This window comes from Chelmon rostratus, chromosome 24, assembly GCF_017976325.1.
Source record: "Chelmon rostratus isolate fCheRos1 chromosome 24, fCheRos1.pri, whole genome shotgun sequence".
NCBI lineage: Eukaryota > Metazoa > Chordata > Actinopteri > Chaetodontiformes > Chaetodontidae > Chelmon > Chelmon rostratus.
The window spans coordinates 12,084,797-12,106,354 of NC_055681.1; the positions used below are offsets into that span (position 1 = coordinate 12,084,797).

At 42.9% G+C, this 21,558-nt stretch overlaps 1 protein-coding gene across 1 annotated transcript in view; it reads left to right on the forward strand.

Moving 5' to 3' along the window:
- Positions 1-21,558, forward strand: part of mgat5 (alpha-1,6-mannosylglycoprotein 6-beta-N-acetylglucosaminyltransferase) — an 84,246-nt gene that overhangs the window by 21,675 nt on the left and 41,013 nt on the right. The window contains exons 4-7 of the mRNA XM_041966419.1: positions 11,468-11,544; positions 14,252-14,341; positions 18,040-18,111; positions 20,577-20,738. Of these exons, the coding sequence (XP_041822353.1) occupies positions 11,468-11,544; positions 14,252-14,341; positions 18,040-18,111; positions 20,577-20,738 (401 nt within the window). The remainder of the gene's footprint in view (positions 1-11,467; positions 11,545-14,251; positions 14,342-18,039; positions 18,112-20,576; positions 20,739-21,558) is intronic.

The window sequence follows — 21,558 nt, forward strand, 5'->3', positions numbered from 1 at the left end:
CCCTTATAGAATCAAAACAAGTCGATCCAGCCTTGGTTGCTGCTCAGCAGGAGGCAGATGGGCCTCTGTCCAACAGCAGTCTGTGACGCCTTGTCCTGCCATGTCTCGTTGATGTGGCTAATCAACCTCCCCAGCAGTGCTTCATCTGTGGGCCAGCCTGTGGCATGGAAATGTAATCTTCTCCTTCACACACACAAACACCCAGGCATAGAGACGGATGTAATGAATGGTCAGGAGGTGATTTGCAGGACCCTCGCTTCCCTCTTTCTCCATTTCGTTCCCTCTATGATATATTACTCCTCGTGTTTATCTATGTCCCTTACATCTCAGCCACGCTGCCAGTGACATTTGGCTGATTTGTAGCGTTCCGTCTTTCCGACACAGTTTGCTTTTTCGGTAAACAGAGACCTGTGCTTTTACACCTTAGGGCGTCTTCACTGCTTTGTCTCTTTCAGCTATTGATCCGCGCGCATCTCTGTTTGCAGCTCACAGTGAAAGATGAGATCTGAGGTCTCAGTGTTGAAAAGGTAAGGGACAAGGCCGTGGTTTCTGCTGGGGATTGCACATGTCTCGGTTACCTCATGATTTCATTGTTCCCTGCACTTCTTTTTAAACATGTACCCGATGTCCTTACAGTATGTAACTTGAAGGAGGGCAAGAAGGCTGACTTCAGCTTAATTCTTGGATGATTATATTCCTGCAAAACCTGAAAAATTGAATCTACACGCAATCACCATACGATTACCATTTTAAAACTGAAAGCCTCTTGTGGAACTCTTGCTGATTTAGAGTCTGTGGTCTCCATTATGTTCTGGGAGGCCTGTTTACTTCTTCAGTGTACAGATCAATACCAATAAAGCACACACGTACACACAAAACCCACGCACTGCTAGTAAGTTGCTGAGCGAGGCTGTCTGCTCCCACACACTTTCAAATGCTCGTGTAAATCCTGACACTCATCACTCTGCAGCTTGATGTAAATTTTTGCACCAGCATAATTAAAGCTGAATTAGAATCATTAGTTTTGCAGCCGTGGCCATTTACTGTGTACTTAAAATTTTATTTTGTAACTTTGTTCACCTTGGTGTTTCTGTACTGCCACAAAAAATTGACAAAATTACTGACGGAAGAAGTAAATTGGAATTGTTGATGTCCGTTTTTACTTTCTTGCCGATTAAAGTTGTAGTCCTGTAATTTTTAGTCCTTCACAATAAGAGCCACTTTTTGTTTCACCATTTGATTGCTTTAAATTTAAAGCAGCAACAGCAGGAGGTGTTACGTTTGCCTTAGAGGTGACGTGATCCAGGGTAAAGAGAGCAAACAGTTAACAGGGAGGCTGTTATTGGATTTATTGGATATAATAGTGCTGTATTGCGTACGTGTAAATCCCTTGTGTGTGTGTGTGAAGGGAGTTTGAATCCAACACGCAAATGGCGGACTCTGCGGTTAACAATAGATCTACTATGTAAAGAGGTTATTTCATTAAACAACTATTCAAGACAAATGACTATGAATAGTTAAGAAAAAAAAAGTTTTTAAAAATCTTACTCATGGTCTGTAAGAGCCAGTAATCGGGCCAGACTTGAATCTTGATGCCTTGATGTTGGGATATGGAGAGGAAGTGTTTCTCAGCTTCGGATCTCATCTCACCTGCCTGTCTGAGAGCTTCACTTGACACAGCAGAGAGGACCAAGCCTCTCCACGACTCTCCAACAGACAAGCGCAGACAAGCTCTACCAGTGCGACTGTCAGAGAGTGTGTGGATGGATATTTTCATTTGCGCATGGAACATGTCGCAGCAAAGCAAACCGCATGCACAACTGTGAATCTGTGCCTGCGTCTTGTGTAGTGCTGTCGCAGGTCCCTAGAGGCCCCTCCTATATGGAGTTCATCAGATCTTCTTATACTTGTGTTGTAAACAAACAGCAAGAAAGTGCAGGCAGTTTTGCTCTCGTTAGGTTGCCTGCCTGGCGCTGGGTGTAGAGCCTGGGAATGCTTCCTGAGGCGTTATTGACGCGGCTCATGGGATCATCACACATTTATCTTTCACACGTTAATGCTTAAATCACACCACTCCTGTAAGTAAAATTTAGAAACACTCCTTCAATCCCCCCCAAAAAATGTTGGCAGAAGAATTTTGTGCAAACATATTTTAAATGTCAGTCCGCAGCCATGTTAGGCACTGTTGTTTTATCTTGGGAGAGGGAAAGGTAAACTGAGAATAAACACGAGCTCTGTGAGCCCTCTGCTTCTCATTTATGCAGTTCATACCAGAGATACCAGTATGATTGCACTCACCGTTTGACACTGTGCAGATTCACTTATATTTAAGGCGTTAAAGTGGTAACAATGCTCAGTCTCTCTCAGTTAAATTTAACTTGTATTTAGCAAGAGCAAGGATAAAGACAAGCTGGTAAAACCTATGACAAAAAAAAAAAAACATAGAAGGGGTACCAATTTGTTTAGAATTTAATTTTCTTGCTTCACCGCTTCAAATCAGCATCTGGAAGTCAGCTATTTACCTTAACGCTTCTGTTGCCCCCATGGTTAGAGCATGCACAGTGAATAGCAAAAGAAAGTTGCATTGACCCATCTTTGATGTTTTCCCTGGGTGCCAAGTGTTTAACATTTTTTCAAAAATCCACGACAAATCAGACCTATTTATATTTCTTCACTGTATATTTAACAGGATTTTTAATGTAGTTATGCTGATTTTTATTGGTTATGTAATATCAATAATTTGTAAGATCCATAGGTTATTAGCTTCGATCATTGACCCAGGCCCTAGACACGTTACCAACTGTCTTTTTAAAACAGCGATTTTTGCAGATGGCTGTTATGTCTGTCATTGTCTCCTCATTTGTTGTGAAATAAAGATTAGCAGCATCGATACCGCAGTGTTTCTCAGTAAAACACAGAGTCAGAACTAGCCGCAGCATCGCAATGCTCATCATCTGTAAAATCAATTTGAATCTGTCAAATCACAGGTGAGCTGAGGCCGTTCCAGGAGAACACACAGTCATATCCACACACAGCACACACACACATTCTCTCCCTTTCCTCTCCTCTCCCCACAGGCGTGCTTGTCCCTCTTGAGGCTGTGGCTGATTGAGGAGGCAGGGGTGGGATGGGAGGAACATCTGGCGCTAACACACCATTGGCTGGGACACGTGCACCCCACTTTTTCACCATCTCACTCTCAGCTAATGTGTTCTCTCTCTCCTTAGGTCAAGTCAGTGACTGTTTAGCAGGGACTCCACTGAAATGTCAGAAATGATGTGCAGTTTCGGGGTGTATTTCACATTATAGCTTTGGTGGGAACCCCAGCATTAACAAAGTAAAGGAATAATATATATCATTCTTTCCCCCATACACTCTGTCTCATTGTATTCCTTGTCTCCCTTCTCTGTGCTTGCTGCTCTCTGCATATTGTATTGCTCTGCTTCTCTTTGTATGCTGCACTCCGTCTCCCTCTGTATCCTCTTCCCTCCATTGTCTTCTCTTTCTCTTCGCCAGTATTGTTGAGCTGGTTGAAGCCGCAGCCTCAGTCCTGCAGGACTATAATCTGCATTGCCTCCTTCTCCCAAATATCAGCCATTTCTCCAGGCATTTTTTTTTAAATCCACACTGAAACACACTCACATGTGAACATAATATACAGAAAATCCACAGCCCCTCTAGCTTCATCTTACATTCACTGCAGGTGGTTTTTCTCCAGGCGATAGTGGCAGGATCCAAGTCGGAGGAGAGAGCAGCAGATGCATGCACACTTGAACCGAAAGTAGAATGCAAAGATGCATTCGCCCACATTGACCGACACCTGTGTGTAATGTCCCACACTTGTCTATAGATGTGTTGCAGGATTACACATGCATTCACACTTCGCAAGGAGCTAGACAGAGAATGAGACAATATTTTTCGTTGCACATTATGCAGCTCTGCGGCTCTGAGGCAGCTTTGCTAATGACAACACGCAGAATATTTTCAGCCTCACTGCGGTGCCCGTGAGTTAAACTAAAGCAGGCTGAGCATTTAGTCGTCCGGCTGTTTACAGGAAATGCACATGTTTGGCAGGTGACCTAAAATGTTTCCATAATTTAAGCCTTTCAGTGGAAATGGAACATTTCTATGAAACCTGCATGTAGCTGTTTTTAGTTTAGAGACAAAGTTGACTATTCTCGGTTTTACTTAAAACCCCTCTCATCACAATAACATGTTCTTTGGCAACATAACACTCAAAGTCCAGCGTGTCTTAAAGCTCAAATCCACAGCTTTCCACCATTTGTCACAAATCAACAGTGGAACATTAGTCATAGCTTTGCAATGATGAGCGCTAATCACGGTTTTCTGGCCACCTCGTGTCCTTCGTCGCTCTTGGTGCAAAATCCAAATCTTCTACTTGGATATTTTCGGAGAGAGCAGTGGGCTGATCAGATTGCATCGAGCACAATAGAGGGATTGATTACAGCCAGACAACAGACGTTGTGCTCTTTGCAGCAGAGAAACGGAGAGAAACAGGAAACTGGACGAGGGCCGGAGAGCGGGGTTAGATGGGGAAATTTGGATTTTGTTTTTTGCCTCCAGGACTTTTCTGCGGAACACTTGTGTGGACCAGAGGCAGCACGAGACATGTGTTTTGACCAGCTCCAAACATGTGCCCCTCACGCTGGGAAGCCCCTCTGGTGTGTGTTGCACTGCTGTTTACCCTCAGGTGGCAGGGCCCAGGCCAGTTGTTTTCAGTGAGTTTAAGTTATATACGGGTTGAAGGTTTCATCAGATGTCGGCAATAAAACCTCACCATGCACGCTCATGTAGAATAAGCTTGGTGCTGTGTGTTGCTACATGAGCTATTTTCATGTTCTTTCCCTGTACTCCAATCAGATGAGGTGATAAAAGTGACAAGGAGGTTATTGAGAATTTTGTTTAAAGGGCACAGAATCTTTTGTCTGCGTGAGGAGAGATTTTTTAAACTGCTAGGCTCAGCTTTTTCAGTTTTCTACAGTTTCAGAGTCATCCAGTGATAGTTGCCTGCACATTCATGGGTACATTGCAAACAGGAACTAGTAATGACTAATTCAGCAAACTTTTAATAAAGCCAGTTTGCTAAAATGTAAAGAGAAACACAGGCTAAAATATCAGGGCTCAAGTTGTACACTTCTTTTTTACCTCCGCCTGTACCTCCAAGTAGACAGGGGGCTGCTGACCAATCAACCCGCTGGAAAGATGTCATCATTCAGATGTGGACAAAAGAACAAAGCTTATAATGAAATGAAAAATTGAAGAGAAATAGAGACATTTTTACACATCAGTGGAATCACTTACTGTGGTTATTATGTCAGTGATAGAAGAAACAGTTTCTGACACAGCCGAGTTTCTGCAGGACTTCTAGCAAACAGAAGGATCATAGTTTACCACACTAACAGACCACTGAGTTAGCTGCATTTTAATTGTCTTTATTCAGATAAAGAAAATGTTCTCGTCCCTAATTAGCCAATTAGCAAATTATATAATGTAATGCGACATTTTGGTCACATACACCCTGTCAGTTTTTCATTTCTTCCATTCTGGCCTTTTTTTGCCCTGCTTTTCCTTTCTGCTTTGGCAGCAGGAACAAACTTGTGTTTTTTTTTTTATTATTCAGACTTCATTATGTGACAAAAAAGCACCAAAAAATCACCATGGAAAATAATACTGAATGTGTAGAAAATGCCAGTTTTATGTAAAAAAAAAGGCCTATAATAACGAATCTCATACATTTCCTCATTCTGTTAGTGGTGTGATTATCTCTCCATCTTCTCTCCACCTGCACAGCTGTTTTGGGAGACCGTCCATCAGCCAGCCTGCGTTCTGTCTAATTGATGAGCTGCCGCAGAGATGCACACACACAAACAAAACACACACAAACTCACTCTCATACCTCTGCTGCTTCTCGCAAAGTGCATCTAAAATTAGGATTTCTAAGCCAGTGGATCAGAGGACACAGCGACGAGGAACGCTGCACTTTTCACCCGTGAATTCATTCTTTATATCTTCCAAGCTTTCACCACAGAATCGAGCAAGCAAAACTTTATTTATATAGCACATCTCATTCCAGGTAGAAGCACAATGTGCTGCACAGAGTGTGAGCGGCCATGGAAATTGCAGCCACAAAAACAAAATCACAATGGTGACACTTTACACATACTTCACTTTAAATAATATTTGTTCATTGCTGAGGTTTTTGTGTTAAGAAAACTGTATTTTTGAGAACTTGTCGCATAATTGGCGCAAAACCCCCTTAACCCTTCTCCTGTATGCCAATAGATTTAGCCAGAAGCGCGCTTACTTTGTTTCCACCGTCCAAATTGTGTCACTGACTCTTTGCCCTGGCAGATTTCATGTTGAGGGAGGATTTTTACTTTAGCGCGGCTTCAAAATGCATCAATGAGGGCGAGAGAGACGGGGAGAAAGAGAGCTACACAAGAAGAGAAAGAATAACATAAACCAGATGTCCTCAATCCAATTCTGGAGTTGTCAAATGTCAGATTACCTCATGGACTTGGACAAACACACACAGGGAGGGAGAGGGAAAAAGAACCCTGTGTATGTGTATGTGTGTGTGTCTCTGTGTGTAATATCACTTGTTAGAGATGATGCTATTTAAGGGCTATCAGATGGCCAACACTGTGTGCTAGGAACTGGCTAATAGTGACCTAAGTACTGTGAGAGGCTCTTGGACATCTTATGCAACCCTGAATGATCTCATCTGTTTTCTGCCTCTGGTTCTCTGTACATTTCATGGCACTTCTTAATGCGTATTTAACTCATTATTTTTACTTTTATATGCTGCTCATTCTTTATTTATAGCGTTTGACTTTATGGTGTTGCCTTTTGTGGTCTGCTTTTAGTATGCTGTTGAAGTGCTTTATGAACTGGCGTTAGAATACTATTTGAAGAAGGGTTTTCATTTTAGCGGCGTGTGCTGTGTGTGCCTTTCTCTATCTCTTTGCCTTTGTTCCTGTGTTTGCTAAACAGAGGTGTGGTTTGACGCTCAGCTTATCGCCTCATATCATCCCCTGAACATGTCAGTCACACCTCATGTCACCCTATTCAGTGTCACGTTGACAGTGATAGCAAACGTGCAGCTGTCTCGCTGTTCTTATGTCTGTCTGTGAATTTTCCCAATTCTGCCGCTAGACGCTCTGCTGCTAGACGCTCTGCCAGTGTTTGTCACTTTCACCATGCCATGCTCAGCTTTAATGCATAGCAGATAGTGATCGGAAAAGTCGCTTTGTCTCAACTGAATGTTAGTGTATATATAGTGAAAGAGGCAGGTGAAGGGGGTGGACGGATTGATGTCCATCCTTGTTGGAGGTGAACCACAAAGAATCGGCTCCCTTTGAAACAGCACCACCTCTGCTGTGTTTGATTATGAAGGGAGCTATATTTAGCTGCTCCTTGGCAGCAGCTTCTTCTGCTTGATTAAAGCTTGGAGAAGATTTGCCTGGTGGCTTTGGCACTCTCTGGCTGACTGGCTGAACGACAGCGTGAATGACAGGCTGCCTGGTTGGTTGTTTGATTGGTTGGTTGGCAGACCGACTGGATGACTGGGTGTATGAAGGACGAGATAACAGCAACTCGCTCTGCACTTCACGGCTCTTGCATGCTGCACAAGACAGCCACTTTACCAAACAACAAGTCAAGCAGGCAACACCAAACGGAATTGCCACAGTGTGATTTACAGAAAAACACACGGAGGCAATAAAAAAAACGGCCGAGCAGAAGGACATGCTGGGACAAGAACGGCGAGAGTATGTGTGCATGGATTGGATTGTGTTAGCACTACACATGCGATGCATGCTTGAAATTCCTTTGTAAGAAAGTAAAGCATTTATATGCGCGCCACATGTAACATGTGATCTGATTAAATGTCGCAGTGTCAGGTAAAAAAAGAGAAGCTGCTTCCTGTTTTGCACACTGCTCTTTGCTAAGACAGATGAGAGATAGCATTGTCAGAGCTTGGCGAATTTGGACAAACCAGGTGTCAGAACGGAGACAGTCGCAGATGCAACCAAATTTTCTTCACATTTTTCCCTTTCACACACTCAGTTTTCACTTTCGCACACGAAAAAATGCTCACATCGGAGAGCCCAGCTGTGATAAAGGACTGCATCGCTGCAGCACTGGCAGGCTAGGCTGGACAAAAGACAGCATTATTTTAGCCAATGCCACATCTGTATGCTCGGATCAGCTCTGATACCGATCTTTGGGATCTGGTCATCTCTAAAAAAAAGGCTTTAATCCTCGACTCCTGCAACTCTTGGAAACAATATAAAAAGCCATTATGGTGTGTTGTATTCAGCTTGTGACCAACTGACTCCATCAGGAGTTTTCACCTTTAAAGTCATATTAATCACCAGGAGTGTTAACAGTAAAGGAAAAATAACACTTTCCTTATTACTCATAATAAAACTTTCCATCGTATGTCTAAACCTTTACCGGTTCACTGCCATTCGACAGTAATGGAAACCAAAAAGTGTTGACATCTCCTGTACTCATCAGTTTGATAAAAATTATTCATTTCCTCTCTTTCTTGCAGATTGAAATGATCATGCATGTGACAGTAAGAGGGAGTATTCAAAGATAGCTGACACAATTGTTTTATTTTTGTATTTTTACACTGTACACCTACTATAGTACACAGCACAATAACAATGTTTGAGCCAGGATTCAGGATCTGGAAGGGGTACCAGTGAGCCTTTTAAGAACTATCAGGGAAATCGCTGATCCAACCCAGAGGGACAAAACACACTCTGAAAATGGCACACCTGTTGAGTGCTTTAAAATCTGAGAATTCATATTCAGCATAACTGTAAATGAATTTTAAAGTTGTTACATGGATTCAAGAAAGTACATCTCCGTGTTTAATAAAGTCTTCATTGTGCCACTTATTTTATTTTGACACATTTTATTTCTACTTTACTTGACGTTGTCGTCAAAGACCTTCAGACTTTGTCCTGTACCCTGAACTCCAGACTAATTTATAGTAGCTCACATTTAATGACGACAGTTCCCTTTCTTGGATACTTAAATTACTTTTAATAGTACTGTTATTATGCTCAAAAATGAGCACCTCATTCAAAGGCGTATTTTAGTGGTGACTACAGTGCTGCATAGTTTTCTGCTTGATAAAATCTTAACATGTAAAGCTTGAAAACAGCATTGAGACTGCCCTACATTTTATAGTCGCAGAGACTCAAACCCTTATACAACCAGACTCAATATTCGCTCCTCTCCTCCCCTTGATGGTGACTGAAGCAGATGGATACTTGTTGGTGGCTTACTGTCGAACTGCTGATGTTTTTAGTCTGAGGCGTGTCATCGCCACTCTTTTATCTCTCATTGTTCCGCCGAGGGAGCGAACCAAAGAGAGTGTCAGTGAAATACGTTTTTCACACTAATACAGGTGTAGAAGCTGCACAGAAAGAGCGAGAGAGAAAAGCTAACCATCAGAATATCTGTTTAGAGCAGCAACTTGTTGGTGCAAATAAACAGAAATAACTCTGAACATCATAAAGGAGCCTTTCCTCCACCCTCCACCCCGACAGAAGCCTGACCCAGTGCTGGAGCCGCCGATTAGCTTCATACACACACACACACCATCCTCCTGAAACACCACCCACAAACACATTACATCAGTCTGATGTTTGCCTCTAAGCTTTTATCTATTCACCGTGCAGTCTTCCATAATGCATTATTTATATTTCGGCTGTAAAGGTCAGTGGTGATGACGTTAACGTCTCTGAATGGGGATATCAAAAATGTGATTATATGGAAGGGAAGCCTGCATGCAGGCCTTGAATTTTAATCCTGTGTCGATATTGAGAGCAATGTGGAGAAAATATCAGACTCCCTCCCCCACTGCAGTTGCAGGAATTGTTTATTGCAAAAAGCAAACAGTTCAGGAAAAAAAAGAAATGTCTCAAATACCTCTCGACCTGTGTTTGCATCATTGTGGACTCGACTGGCCCGGCTCTGAGCCCTTTGTGGTTTCCGTTGTTATGGAGTTCAGATCGCCAAGCCAAAGGTGATCCTGTTGGCTGACAGTCATCCCTGACCACAGAGTAATGGGCAGTCTCCAGCTGTCATTACGAGACTTCTATAAAGATGCAACTGGCGTGATGTGCTGCGACTGTGCCTGTTCAAAGCCATGCAACTGACCCGCACTGCCATACCGAGAGCTGCAGTGCTAGCATTGTGCGTTGCTTTCTATGTCGCCTTGCTTTTTCACAAGGGGAAACGCATAAGGAAGTATCCACTTTTAAACCACACCCGTCATCGAGCAGACGCCGTCACTGTTGCTTTAGGAAAACAGCTTTAAAATGCCACGTCATCTATATGCCGCTCTACCTGTGTGTCTGTTGAGCTGGAAGGCAAATTAACACCATTGAGCAGCCAAATGACCCTATGTCTCGGCCAGGGGAAGGCAATCTTTTCTACGAGCTGCTTATGTACAAGCTACTTTGGCAGGCAGCCAGTCTGTATATTGGAGGTTCCTTTCAGTCCCAAAGAAAGCTAGTGAACCGTGATAATACTGAAAACAGCAGGTTAAATTTAAACTTTCAGTTTTTTTAGATATTGCTGTTCGGTCCAAACAGTGTATTGGATAACCAATGTTAACCATCCAGCTCTTCATCTAATAACTCACCTGGTCTGTTCCTTCTTGTTCAATTTCTTCATGCTATACTTAAACCTGAGACTCTATCAAAAAAAAAAAAAAGACTGTTTTGTTGACATGTATTTGATGAATGATTGCTGTCAGCACCAACCTCACCGGCAAAAACAGTACATTTCCTGTGCCTGCTTCACAATAAAAGCCGCCCCATGTTTGGCCAGTTCAGTTGAACACTTTTAATGTTTCCTGTGAGTCCAGCATGCATACGGAGGAAATCTACGTTCACTTTTGGGAAATGATGGCCTCAGCCACTAACAATGAAAACTGCTATATAGAGAGGTACAAAGGGAAAAGGGAATAAAGAAATCTTGGTGTTTTTGTCTGGACTAGATGAATGTATGACACAGCTGGAGTGGCGGCAGTTCAGTATTTTTATCTGTTGTGAATGATTCTCCAACACATATAGATGTGTCACTGGTTAATGGCACCCTTTTGGCTCGCAGTAATCCCTAACTCTAACCTCACAACTGCAGAGATTCTCTAAGTCACACATTAGAAATAGAAATCCAGTCAGTGAACTCCAGTCACACACACACAGACACACACAGAGATTGTTCTTCCCTCTTCAGACATGTGAAGGGAAAGGCTTTGTGAACTGCAGGGCAGATGTGCATGTTCCCGAAACGTTCAAGTTTGCGTCCGCCTCACCTCCCGCGTGAGGATCACACATCCTGTTCAAGCTACAGACAGTTAAAGAATTTTGGAGCCGGCTGACTTAACCTTATTGATTTTTGTCTCTCTCTCTTCCTCCAGACCTCCTAAATGGAGCCCAGGAGAAGTGTGAGCTGCCTCCTCTGGAAGGTTTCCCTCACTGCGAGGGCAAGCTCAAGGTGAATCACACATCCTGCACAAACACACATTAAGACAGTCTCTCACTCTCACTCTCTGTCTTTCACGCTGTTTCCATATCTGTGAATTGATCGGTTTGAAATGAGTAAAGTTGGTAGCCTGAACAAGAAAAAGAGCACCAGCAACTGAGACTGAAACTACATGAATGGAAATTGTAACCAGATGCCCACGCTGTTTGACTGACAAATGATCACCTGGTAAGAGCAGAGCAAAAACACCTCAAGTGTAAACAATGATTTACACCCCAACATGTGAGCCTCCGGAGTGTTGGGTTTTAAAAATTTCCAAATCAAATCTTTTACCTCGAAGCTTCCTTTCGTCACGGGTCTGTTAGGCGACGGAGGAGAGCACGGATCGAACAACAAAATGAAACTGTGTAACTTTTAAAAGCTGAAATAACACATTCCTCTTACAAATGAGGAGTTGAATTCATTAGAAATAAAGCACAGCCTTGCTCACATCATTACACTCAGGGGCTTCGCAGCTCCAGCTTTGCTTAGTCTGGAACGACTAACAACATTATGCATTTACCATGATCATATAACCGTTTCTTGTGGGCAAAGGTTTGCTTTAAATGTGCATCTGCAAGAGGGCTAGAGCCACTACTTTTAAGAAATATTTTCATGGTGCTGTTTTTTAATTTGCAGTAAATCTAGATGTAGAGACACTTGACCTATTTACAGACACCCCGTGGAGTTTTCATATAAGAACAGATTTATGTTTGCATCCAGCGCTCGTCGTGTGTGTCTTTGAGGCCGAGCGAACGCGTTAAAAGCATGTCTTTCTAGCTGGCTGTCTTCCTCTTCTTCCCTGCCTGACACATTGCTGCATTTCTCTGCACATTATTGTCACCAACTGTTGATCGATGTAACGTGAAGCTGGCGGCAGGAAAGCCTTGCCCTGCAGTGCGCTAATGTCCTTCCTCGTGCAAGTACATGAGATGCAAACAAATCTGGGACCTGCTGACAAAAAGCAGCAGCTTTATCACACTCCTAGTGGTCGAAAACTCCTCACCTTTAGGTTCTCTTAAATTTACCCTTTCTGTTCAACAGTTGTTGTCTTACCTGACACAATAGCTACATGATTTTTTATTAGCAAAAAATTCCCTATTTACCTCTCCAGCGTATGACTGCAGTTATGTTTTCGGGCACCTGACTGATGTTTGACCAGTGTTCACTGACCTTTAAGCTCTGGTTTCATTGGCCAACTCCTGGGAAAAACAGTACAATTACAAGCGCTGATACAGGTCCATGTGCAGGAAAATCTAATGGCAGACTTTCGGTTTAATTTCACTTTTAGGGACAATGGGGCCCAAGTGAGCCCACACACAGATGCAGGTGCACGCACGCACACACACACACACAGATGTATGCACATTTTCATTCCAGTGTTTCTGTTTTTCTGTGCGTGTGCGGGTCTCCCTGGAGCTGATAGGGCCCTATCATACACACCATCTGCTCAGCCAGTCCCAATCCTCCGCTGATACTGTCAGCATTTCCAACTGGGCGCCAGCCGATGCCAAAGCTCGCCATACACACTCCCACCAGGACACACACACTCATACACACTGTACACCAGCCTGTTTTCCGAAAGGCATCAAAATTCACTTAACTGGTTTTCCACAGCAGTTTTACTGTGGGTACATTGTTGGTAACATCTGACAAATCCATTTTCTAAGTTTAAAGAGCTCTTTGGTTGTCATTGAAACAAATATAGTACAATCTTCATGCCTTTACCATCCAAGCGACTCTGATCCAAGCCCATCTGCCAGGTCCCCCCTCTGTGAACAGCTTTGAAAACTCGATTTCATATTTCCCTGTGCGCTGCTCCCTTAGGTTACTGTAAGTCAGCATGCATGATGTGCTCCAGCCTATGAACTGAGCAGAATAGCTGTCAGTCCACATCTTGGCTCAGCAGCCCCTCCGCTTTGCATGTATCCCAGCATGTCATTCATGACGGCCCATGGAAATCCTCCTGCTAGGGATCAAATCGGAAGAGAAGAGATAGAGGCACTTTCTCCTTTCAGGGTAGTTGTTCACTATTATTTGTGTTGATAAATTCATTGAGGATGCATGTTCTTCCGCTGTAGTCAAGAATGCCATTTTTACATGGATTTATTTCCACACGAGAGCTACTCCAACCTCACTCCTTTCCTGTTGGCCACGGAGCAGTTCCACTGGATGACTTGCACATGTATTTGATGAAAGGGAAATGATCTCCCCTTTACTTTCAAACCCCACATTTTCCATTTGATTCCAGGGATTGAAGATGATGACTTTTAATCCTGCTTTTCTAACCTCTGAGCCACGAAAAGAGCCTGGACCGTTTCCATGAGGACAGTGAAAAGTAGATAGCTCGTGCGATAGGTTTCGAAACCTTGCATTATGTATTCTCTCAGCATCTCAACCTGCCTACACACCACAGCGACTGGTAAATTCCAGCATCAACCTGACTATTTTTTGTATCCACCCAAAGAGCTCCATTATTAGAATGAAAAAAGCTCTAAATGACAGTTGTTTGGCTCTCAGTGTGATTGCCAGAGCAGAGTTACTTTACATTTGCTGATAATTTACAGAGTGCTCATATATTTTACAGATATTAAAGTTCGGGTGTGTGTGGAGGGGGTGATTTGGGTGAAAATGTACGTGGGGCTCAGGTTTAATCTTGCCTTTTCCTCCTCTTTCTCAGTGGATGAAGGAGATGTGGCGCTCTGACTCCTGCTACGGCAACTACGGTGTGGACGGATCCACCTGCTCTTTCTTCATCTATCTCAGCGAGGTGAGCCCTGTGTGTGTGCACATATGTGTGATAATTGTACAGGTGTATTTCAAGTTCATTAGGGTGTCTAACTTGCAAATGTAGCCATAAACAGTCAACAACTGCCTCTATGTTCCCCACACTTTGGACATTTTCCACCAAGCCAGGAGGAACTGACTGGTCACAGCATCAAGAAGCACTTCTTAGATATGTGTAATGATAGAGCGCTGCGGGGATGACATGTTTTTGTAGGCCAACCTGGAAGTGAGGATCGCCCTGGTTCCCTGAAAAAAACAAAACAATGGGCTCTGTCCATTGAATTTTGGACTAGTGCAGAGAATAAACTCTGAAGCAAACAAAAGTTTCAGATGCTTACAGGTGTTGTTCAGCAATATAATCTAATGAACACCACTGAACAATCACGTGATTTCTACACCACCACCACTGAGCCTCCTACTACACTATACACACTTTACTTCAAGTAGATGAATCTACATGTTGGAAAGTGTGGGTTGGAAAAGTTTCCAGGAGTGGAAGTATAAACACGAGGATGTAAACTAGCGAGTAGATGAGTTTCCGTGTTTGACGTGGCAACCTGCGTGCTCTCATTTAGCCACTTGTTAGCAACTGCCTTTTTTAAGACAAGTAAAAGCTTCAAAGTTCAAGAGTGGGGTATTTACAGAAAAAATTTCATGTCGAAGAACAAAAGCTATGGGAAACCACAGTCCAGGCATCTAAGCAAAAATATATTCAAAAAACTGTAATGCTTGAATATCACAGGTTTCATAATTACATTATTGGATTTTTATTGACTGCTAAATGGTGGAGAAATTATTGAACAAAGGTGCAGTTGCTAGTCAAATTCATTCAATTGAAAAGCAAAATTTACCCAAATTTCCATAAAATCTGCTTAAAGACATGCAAATGAATGTGCTTATTGTCCAATCAGATGCCAGTAAACAACTGAAGAAGAAGGCACAATGAGATGAGTTCCAGACATACTTCAAATGATCGAAAACATGATGGAAATGTGTCATGTATGCTTTTTTCTGCTAATACGCCTCTGTCAACCTTCAAGAATGCCATATCAGTGGAACTCTATTGGGAACATTTGCATTTAACATTTTAATAATTTAGCCGCTGTTAGTCACAGGAGTACAGTGCGTACAAGAGTAGAGTACGCTGGGATTTCTGTAACATACCAGGACAGACAACCCAGAAAAATGGATGGTTCAGAGGCAGAGCGCCCTGACAGTATTCCTGTAACCTGAGAATGATCACGTAAGAATGAAGCGCTAAAAATAAGATAATAAGAGAGGTAGACAGGATTTCATTTTTAATGAGAGCAAATTAGAGTGTGTTGAGGAGGACGGTGTGGGAGAAAGAGGAGATGATTCAGTGGGAAGGGAGGGCGAGGAGGGGTGGTGTGAGGTACTTTTTCAAGAGATGAGTTTTCAGCCTCTAAGGGAAGACGTGGAATGACTTTGCTTCCCTGCCTTAGCCTCTACATATCCTTGGCAAAGAGGAGAACGCAGCCAGGCCAGCATGGAGGAGTCGTACATAATTGACAAGCGCTAACATATAGAAGCTCATGTTCCTTCAGGGGACACTTTGAGACATTCAATTTTGCACGATTTGTCTTTTACCAGCCAACGTGGCCAGAATGTATTTCTAGCGATGAAATTAATCTTGTTGTTAATTCTAATGTAAGTCTGATTATTGAAATGGATCAAGTTTGGGGGAAAGGTTTAAAACCGTCCTTTCAGCTTCACTGTAATTGCTTTCATTCTTTCCTGACGCTGAACTTAAACCCGATCTGATAATAATTTGCCATTACACGTTTCTCATCACCATCTGAATGCACAACTTGCGCTCATGAGACGCTGGTTTGCAAAACTGTTTAAACACTCATATTCTCAGATCTGGAAAACAGCTCTGCTTCCCGTGAGACGCCTCTGTGATTCACCATTTCAAAGATCCTTCATGGATCATAGCCGTTATAACTCTTCCACTTGATTGTGATTCGTTAGTGTGTTCCTCATTCTCTCTCTCCTCTACCAGAAAAGCGTCCATGTTAATAAGTTGTTTCATCAAGTGCTGATTCAAGTGAGAATCAACATTTCCTTTTGGAGATCTCTTCCTTGTCTTTTTGTTGTTTTTAGAGGAGATTTCTGTCGTGGCTTCAGCTCTGGGAAGGTCAGTAGCCTGTTATGAATATTGTATATGAGCTGAAAGCATTGCAGTGAATTAAGGAGCACAGAAAGCCCGGCCCGCTCTGTATAGAAATAGAAGTGAGACAACGGCAAAGTCCATTAGGAGGAGAGAAACCCTTTTCTGTCTTGCTCTCTGTTCATGTCAATCCAGTGCTTCGAAAAACAGGACACAAACAGAAAACCATTTGCTGTAAAGAACAGGAAAGGTTTAAAACGGTTGCGTCTTCGCTCCGTATCCCATCCTGCTTATCTAACAGCCCTCAGCCTCTGCTCCTGCTCCTGGTCATGTGATCTCATGGTTACCATGGCAATAAGCATGCATTTCCATTTAGAAACAGCTGCAATAGGGCTCGTCTGTTAAGAGCACACACACACACACACACACACAGAGGCTCAAGTACGCACACTTTTGCATGTATAATTCATACTTGTCGACCACCGCATTAACCTTGCAGAGGGGCAGACCAGAGAGGGCAGCGTATCATGATGGATCTTCAGCTGTGGAAGGTCAGGGCTCAACTAGCACGGTGTGTGTATGAAGGACAATAAACGCACCACATCTCTGGAGCTCTGTCTCTTGTTGCTGAGATTGGCAAAACACACACATCACTTCTCCATGAGGCTGTGTGTGGTCAAAGGCGATCATGCTTGATACAAGAGGAAGGAAATGTTGTGACAGATGTCGAAGCTGAAGAAGAGGCGGACAAGTAATTTGCATCAGATGAAGATGAGCCAGTGTCAGTAATGAGTGCTATCTGTTTGACTTTAAACAAATGCTCTTATCCGAAAGGAAATTTTGTGGCACTGTTTTGTCGGACACACACACACACACACACACACACACACACACACACACACACACACATAGGGAGGACATTAAAATTAAAAAATTAAAAGATGAATATAAATTACTTAAAAGTTTCTCTGTTCAGTGCAACAAGAACACATTGGCCTCCTTGCTTGAGTATGTTTTGTATTTTTCCCGACTTTAAAGGGATTGGAGCAGATGTAGTGCAGTAAGATATGACTGAAGAAGCCAGTAATACCCATAATACTCGCTGTTTACAGCAGTCAACTTCAATTCATTCAGTCTCTGATCTTGTTGTTCAGCATTGCACTATGTAACTAATATTTCCTCGTATATCCCACTTCTTGCAGTTCCAGAGGTGTTTTCTCTTCAAAATTTATTCCAAGTTGCGCAGCACAAAACGAGTGTGTTCGTTTTCAGACGTGTGTGTATGCGTTACAACATCCTCAGTCTTTTATAGCAGCACTTCATGATGATCATCAAATGAACTGCGGCTCAGCAGACATTTGCACCCCTGGCAGTGTTTTGCTGTGGGCTTATTAATGGCCTCCTATGACTCTAACAAGGCCTCACTTGGAACAGCAGTTTCTCAGCATGCATTAGCTGACTTTTGCTGACCCGCATCTCCGTTGCTTTATATTTTTGTGTGTGTGTGTTCTGACTTTCACCAAACTAAAAAGGTGTTTTCGATTTGACAGGTGGAGAACTGGTGTCCTCGCCTGCCCTGGAGGACAAAGACCCTGAATGAAGAAATAGACAGGAGGGGACAGGTGAGAAACACAGCAGACAGCTTCCATTGACCGTAAACTAAGAACACAGCGGACACTCCGGCTACCCCGGCTGCTCTTTCGAGGGCTCTCGCCACAAGACATCACTTGTACCAAAACCGCCTATGGTCTCTTCACACTATGTTTTTTTTACAAAACAGGAACGTGTTTGGGTTTCATATTACATTTCAAGTGTCACGGTTGTGGTCCAAGTGGCTTGAACGTATTAATTTCAAAGAGGCTTGTATGTGTCTGTGACAACTCCAGACTTTGTGACAGCGCATTTTTCCATTAGCATAAATTTTTAACTTGAGTCCCTCTCAGCGTTAAGTCCCACTCCATCATCCTGTGTAATGTTGAGACACCATAGAAAATGCCATTTAATGGGATATTTAGTTCCAAGAATCACTTGCAGTATGGTTTTCAATATTTAATTGTTTAAAATGTACTCAAATGGCAGTGGTGCAGTGTGTATGTTATTTTAAAATGAACAAGCGGGCTGAGGCCGATCCACAGAGTCAACATGCCTCGATGGCATAAAAGAGTCGAGCAGTTCTCACAGAGCAAAGCCGGAGTGACGGGACCTTGGGACAAATCTGGAATAATGATCTACTATCCCTGCCAATGCGGCAGCTCACTCAAATCCCACTTATAGCGCTTCTCCGGGCCGATTGGCTTGCGCACAGGCCACGGCATCAGCGCTCCTCGAAAACACTCCCCCTTCCCTGTGCTGCGGGTGAATCAATATTAAGCACTCTTCATCCCCCTCTCTGGATGCATCAACGGCACTGAGCCCTCGGTGGTGGGTAGATGCCATTTGACAGGCTTTGGAGATTTTAATTCAGGCCCAGATTTTAATAGGTTCAGTCTGCGGAAGTGATTTCCTGTCGTGATGAGGGATGCTAATGCCCTGCAACAGCCTTGTTTCAGCCACCTTAGCAGCTGGTAATAGCACTGTGGTTTCTCCTCCGCTCGCTCTGTCTTCCTCTCGCTGGCTCTGTCCCATTCACTGCTTCTCTTTCCTCTATTCATGCTGTCCACGAGTGCTTGAATTTCAATACCCGAAATACACAAAAGTACGAATATCTTCACCATAGCTTCTCTGTGCTGCACTCGAAGTGTGGCGTGACACTACAAATCCTGAAAATGTGTCCCGCAGTCACCGCAGTTTCATTTCTGTATTTTGTGTTACGTTATTTTGGCTTCCAGTTAGTCACCAGTCTTGCAACACAGGATGGGTTTTGTAAAACACATGCGTTTCAAAGCTTGATTTGTTTTCCATCACAGCTCATTTAATAAACCTTTGGACATACTGCCCCTTTTTGCAGCCTACTGTTACTCATAAAAACTGTTTTAATTTGGCTCTCTAAAAAGTGACCATACTGGGTACTGTCATTGCCTTCCCTCTATTTCGCTTCCACTTCTTTCTTTTCCTTTTTCACTATTTTACTTTACCTCTTCACTCTTTTCCTTTCATTTTTCCTTATTGTTTTTCTCTCCTCTCCTCCTTAAAGCCGTCTTATAAATGAGGTATTAAAGGTGTGACTGATGTATTCACCCCTTTCAGACAACAGAGCCAGAGCTCACGTTGACTCGTGACATCGAGGCGCTCTGAATGCTTCTGTATTTGTTGTTCCTGTCAACATAAATACGATGCCTTTCTGAATCCACAATTTTCTTTTCCTCACAGCTTTACTGTACAAATTTATGCTAAGGTTTGTTTGATGTCTTGCTCTCCGGAGAGCTCTCAAACATACACACTTTGCCAGTACAAAGGCACTTTTTTTCTGTGCCCTCAATGTATAATTTCCTCTGCAGATGTCTTTGACAGTTTATGGCGGTTAATATCACCGCAACAGAAGCACTCCAGCGTCAGTGATTATAAAGAGATTTCTTGGAAGAAATAGGACACACTGAGATTGACAAATGGTGCAACATGTTAAGCATCGAAAATTCATTCAATCATAAATATGCAACCCATCCCTACGTTCCTTTCTCGATCCATTTAATCCATCTGCCATTCTTAAATGGTAAATTATCAGACTTGAGCAGTTTAGATATAAGGTTTATCATTAAGCATGCAGTGTTTGACTTGGAGCAGAGGCTCTCACTTTCATTACAGCAATTCTAGAAGGGCCTCCCTCCAAGAAAACAGCCCTTTGGAAAGTGCAGTAGTCAATATTGCAATTTTAAATTAGATTAGATACATTTTTCAAGATCCCCACTGGTTTGCGTCACAGCAGCAGCAGAAAGGATGAAAGCACTTGAAAGAAACACATTTATCTCAGATAATGTGGCGAGCAACAGGATAACAAATTGAACACAATGTTACAGTGTCTTATAGCTTTAAAATAAATAGCCTAATATTATCTGGTGTACAGATGAAGGAACACACTGTTCAGTAGTAGCATATATTCACTGTATGGGGTGATGCTGACTGTATCACTGTGCACATTGACTGTGTGCAGGCGGAGATCCGTACCAGCTTTGAGGAGCTTTACCGTGTGATGTCGCAACGTGAGGAGTTCCGCTGGATGATGCTGAGGATCAAACGCATGGCCGAGCCGTGGGTCAGCGCCATCCGCTCGCTGGCTGCCAAGCAGAACCTGGCCCGGCGTCGGAGGAAGAAGGTGAGCATAATACATGCAATCCATCGTATGGCGCAGGAGAAACTGAGTGAGATTTGCTCTCAGTCGGGCAAAGGGACGGTCTTCTAGCTGCGTTTGGCATTTTGTTGACATTTTTGGTGGCTAAATCTGCTGCACATCACAGATCACTGCACATCTATTTTTGTTCAGTTCTTTTTGTGTTGTTATATTCAGGCTGTTCACGTTCAGGTTTTGCATTTATTCCAAACAAACTATTGTTCTTGCTTCCCCAAACATTAGTTACGTCAATATTGAATGAAAAACCCTTCTGAGCCGAAAATACTGTAGGCTTAATTACTGTAATAAATCTGTTGGTGATGGATTACCATATAAAATTGTTTTACTTTAACCAGCCAACAAACACACGCTCAGCCACAGAAATAGGTGCAAGCAGATATAATGATAATGGATAATAATTCCAAATTTAGATTTTGGGAGAATGTAACGCCTACTCTCACACAAAATATCACAAGTGAATATTAATAAAGCTATTATCTTAAAATTTAATGTCTTTCCGCCTAAAAGTGAGAGGAACATAATGCTCTCAAGAACTTCCTGAAAACACCTCTCCTTAGCTTTCAGCCTGTTGAAACACATGCATTAGACACACACACGCACGTACGCATGCACACACACACACGCATTCACACTTGTAGCCTGCTGCTCAGGAAAGAAGTGGTGGTGGGAAAGGACTGACATGGATATTCCATTGTGTCCCAAGCTGGTAGCAGCTCCCAGCTCTGAATAATGTACTCCACAATTTCCACCGGCCTTGTGAATAATTCACATTCCCATGATACCT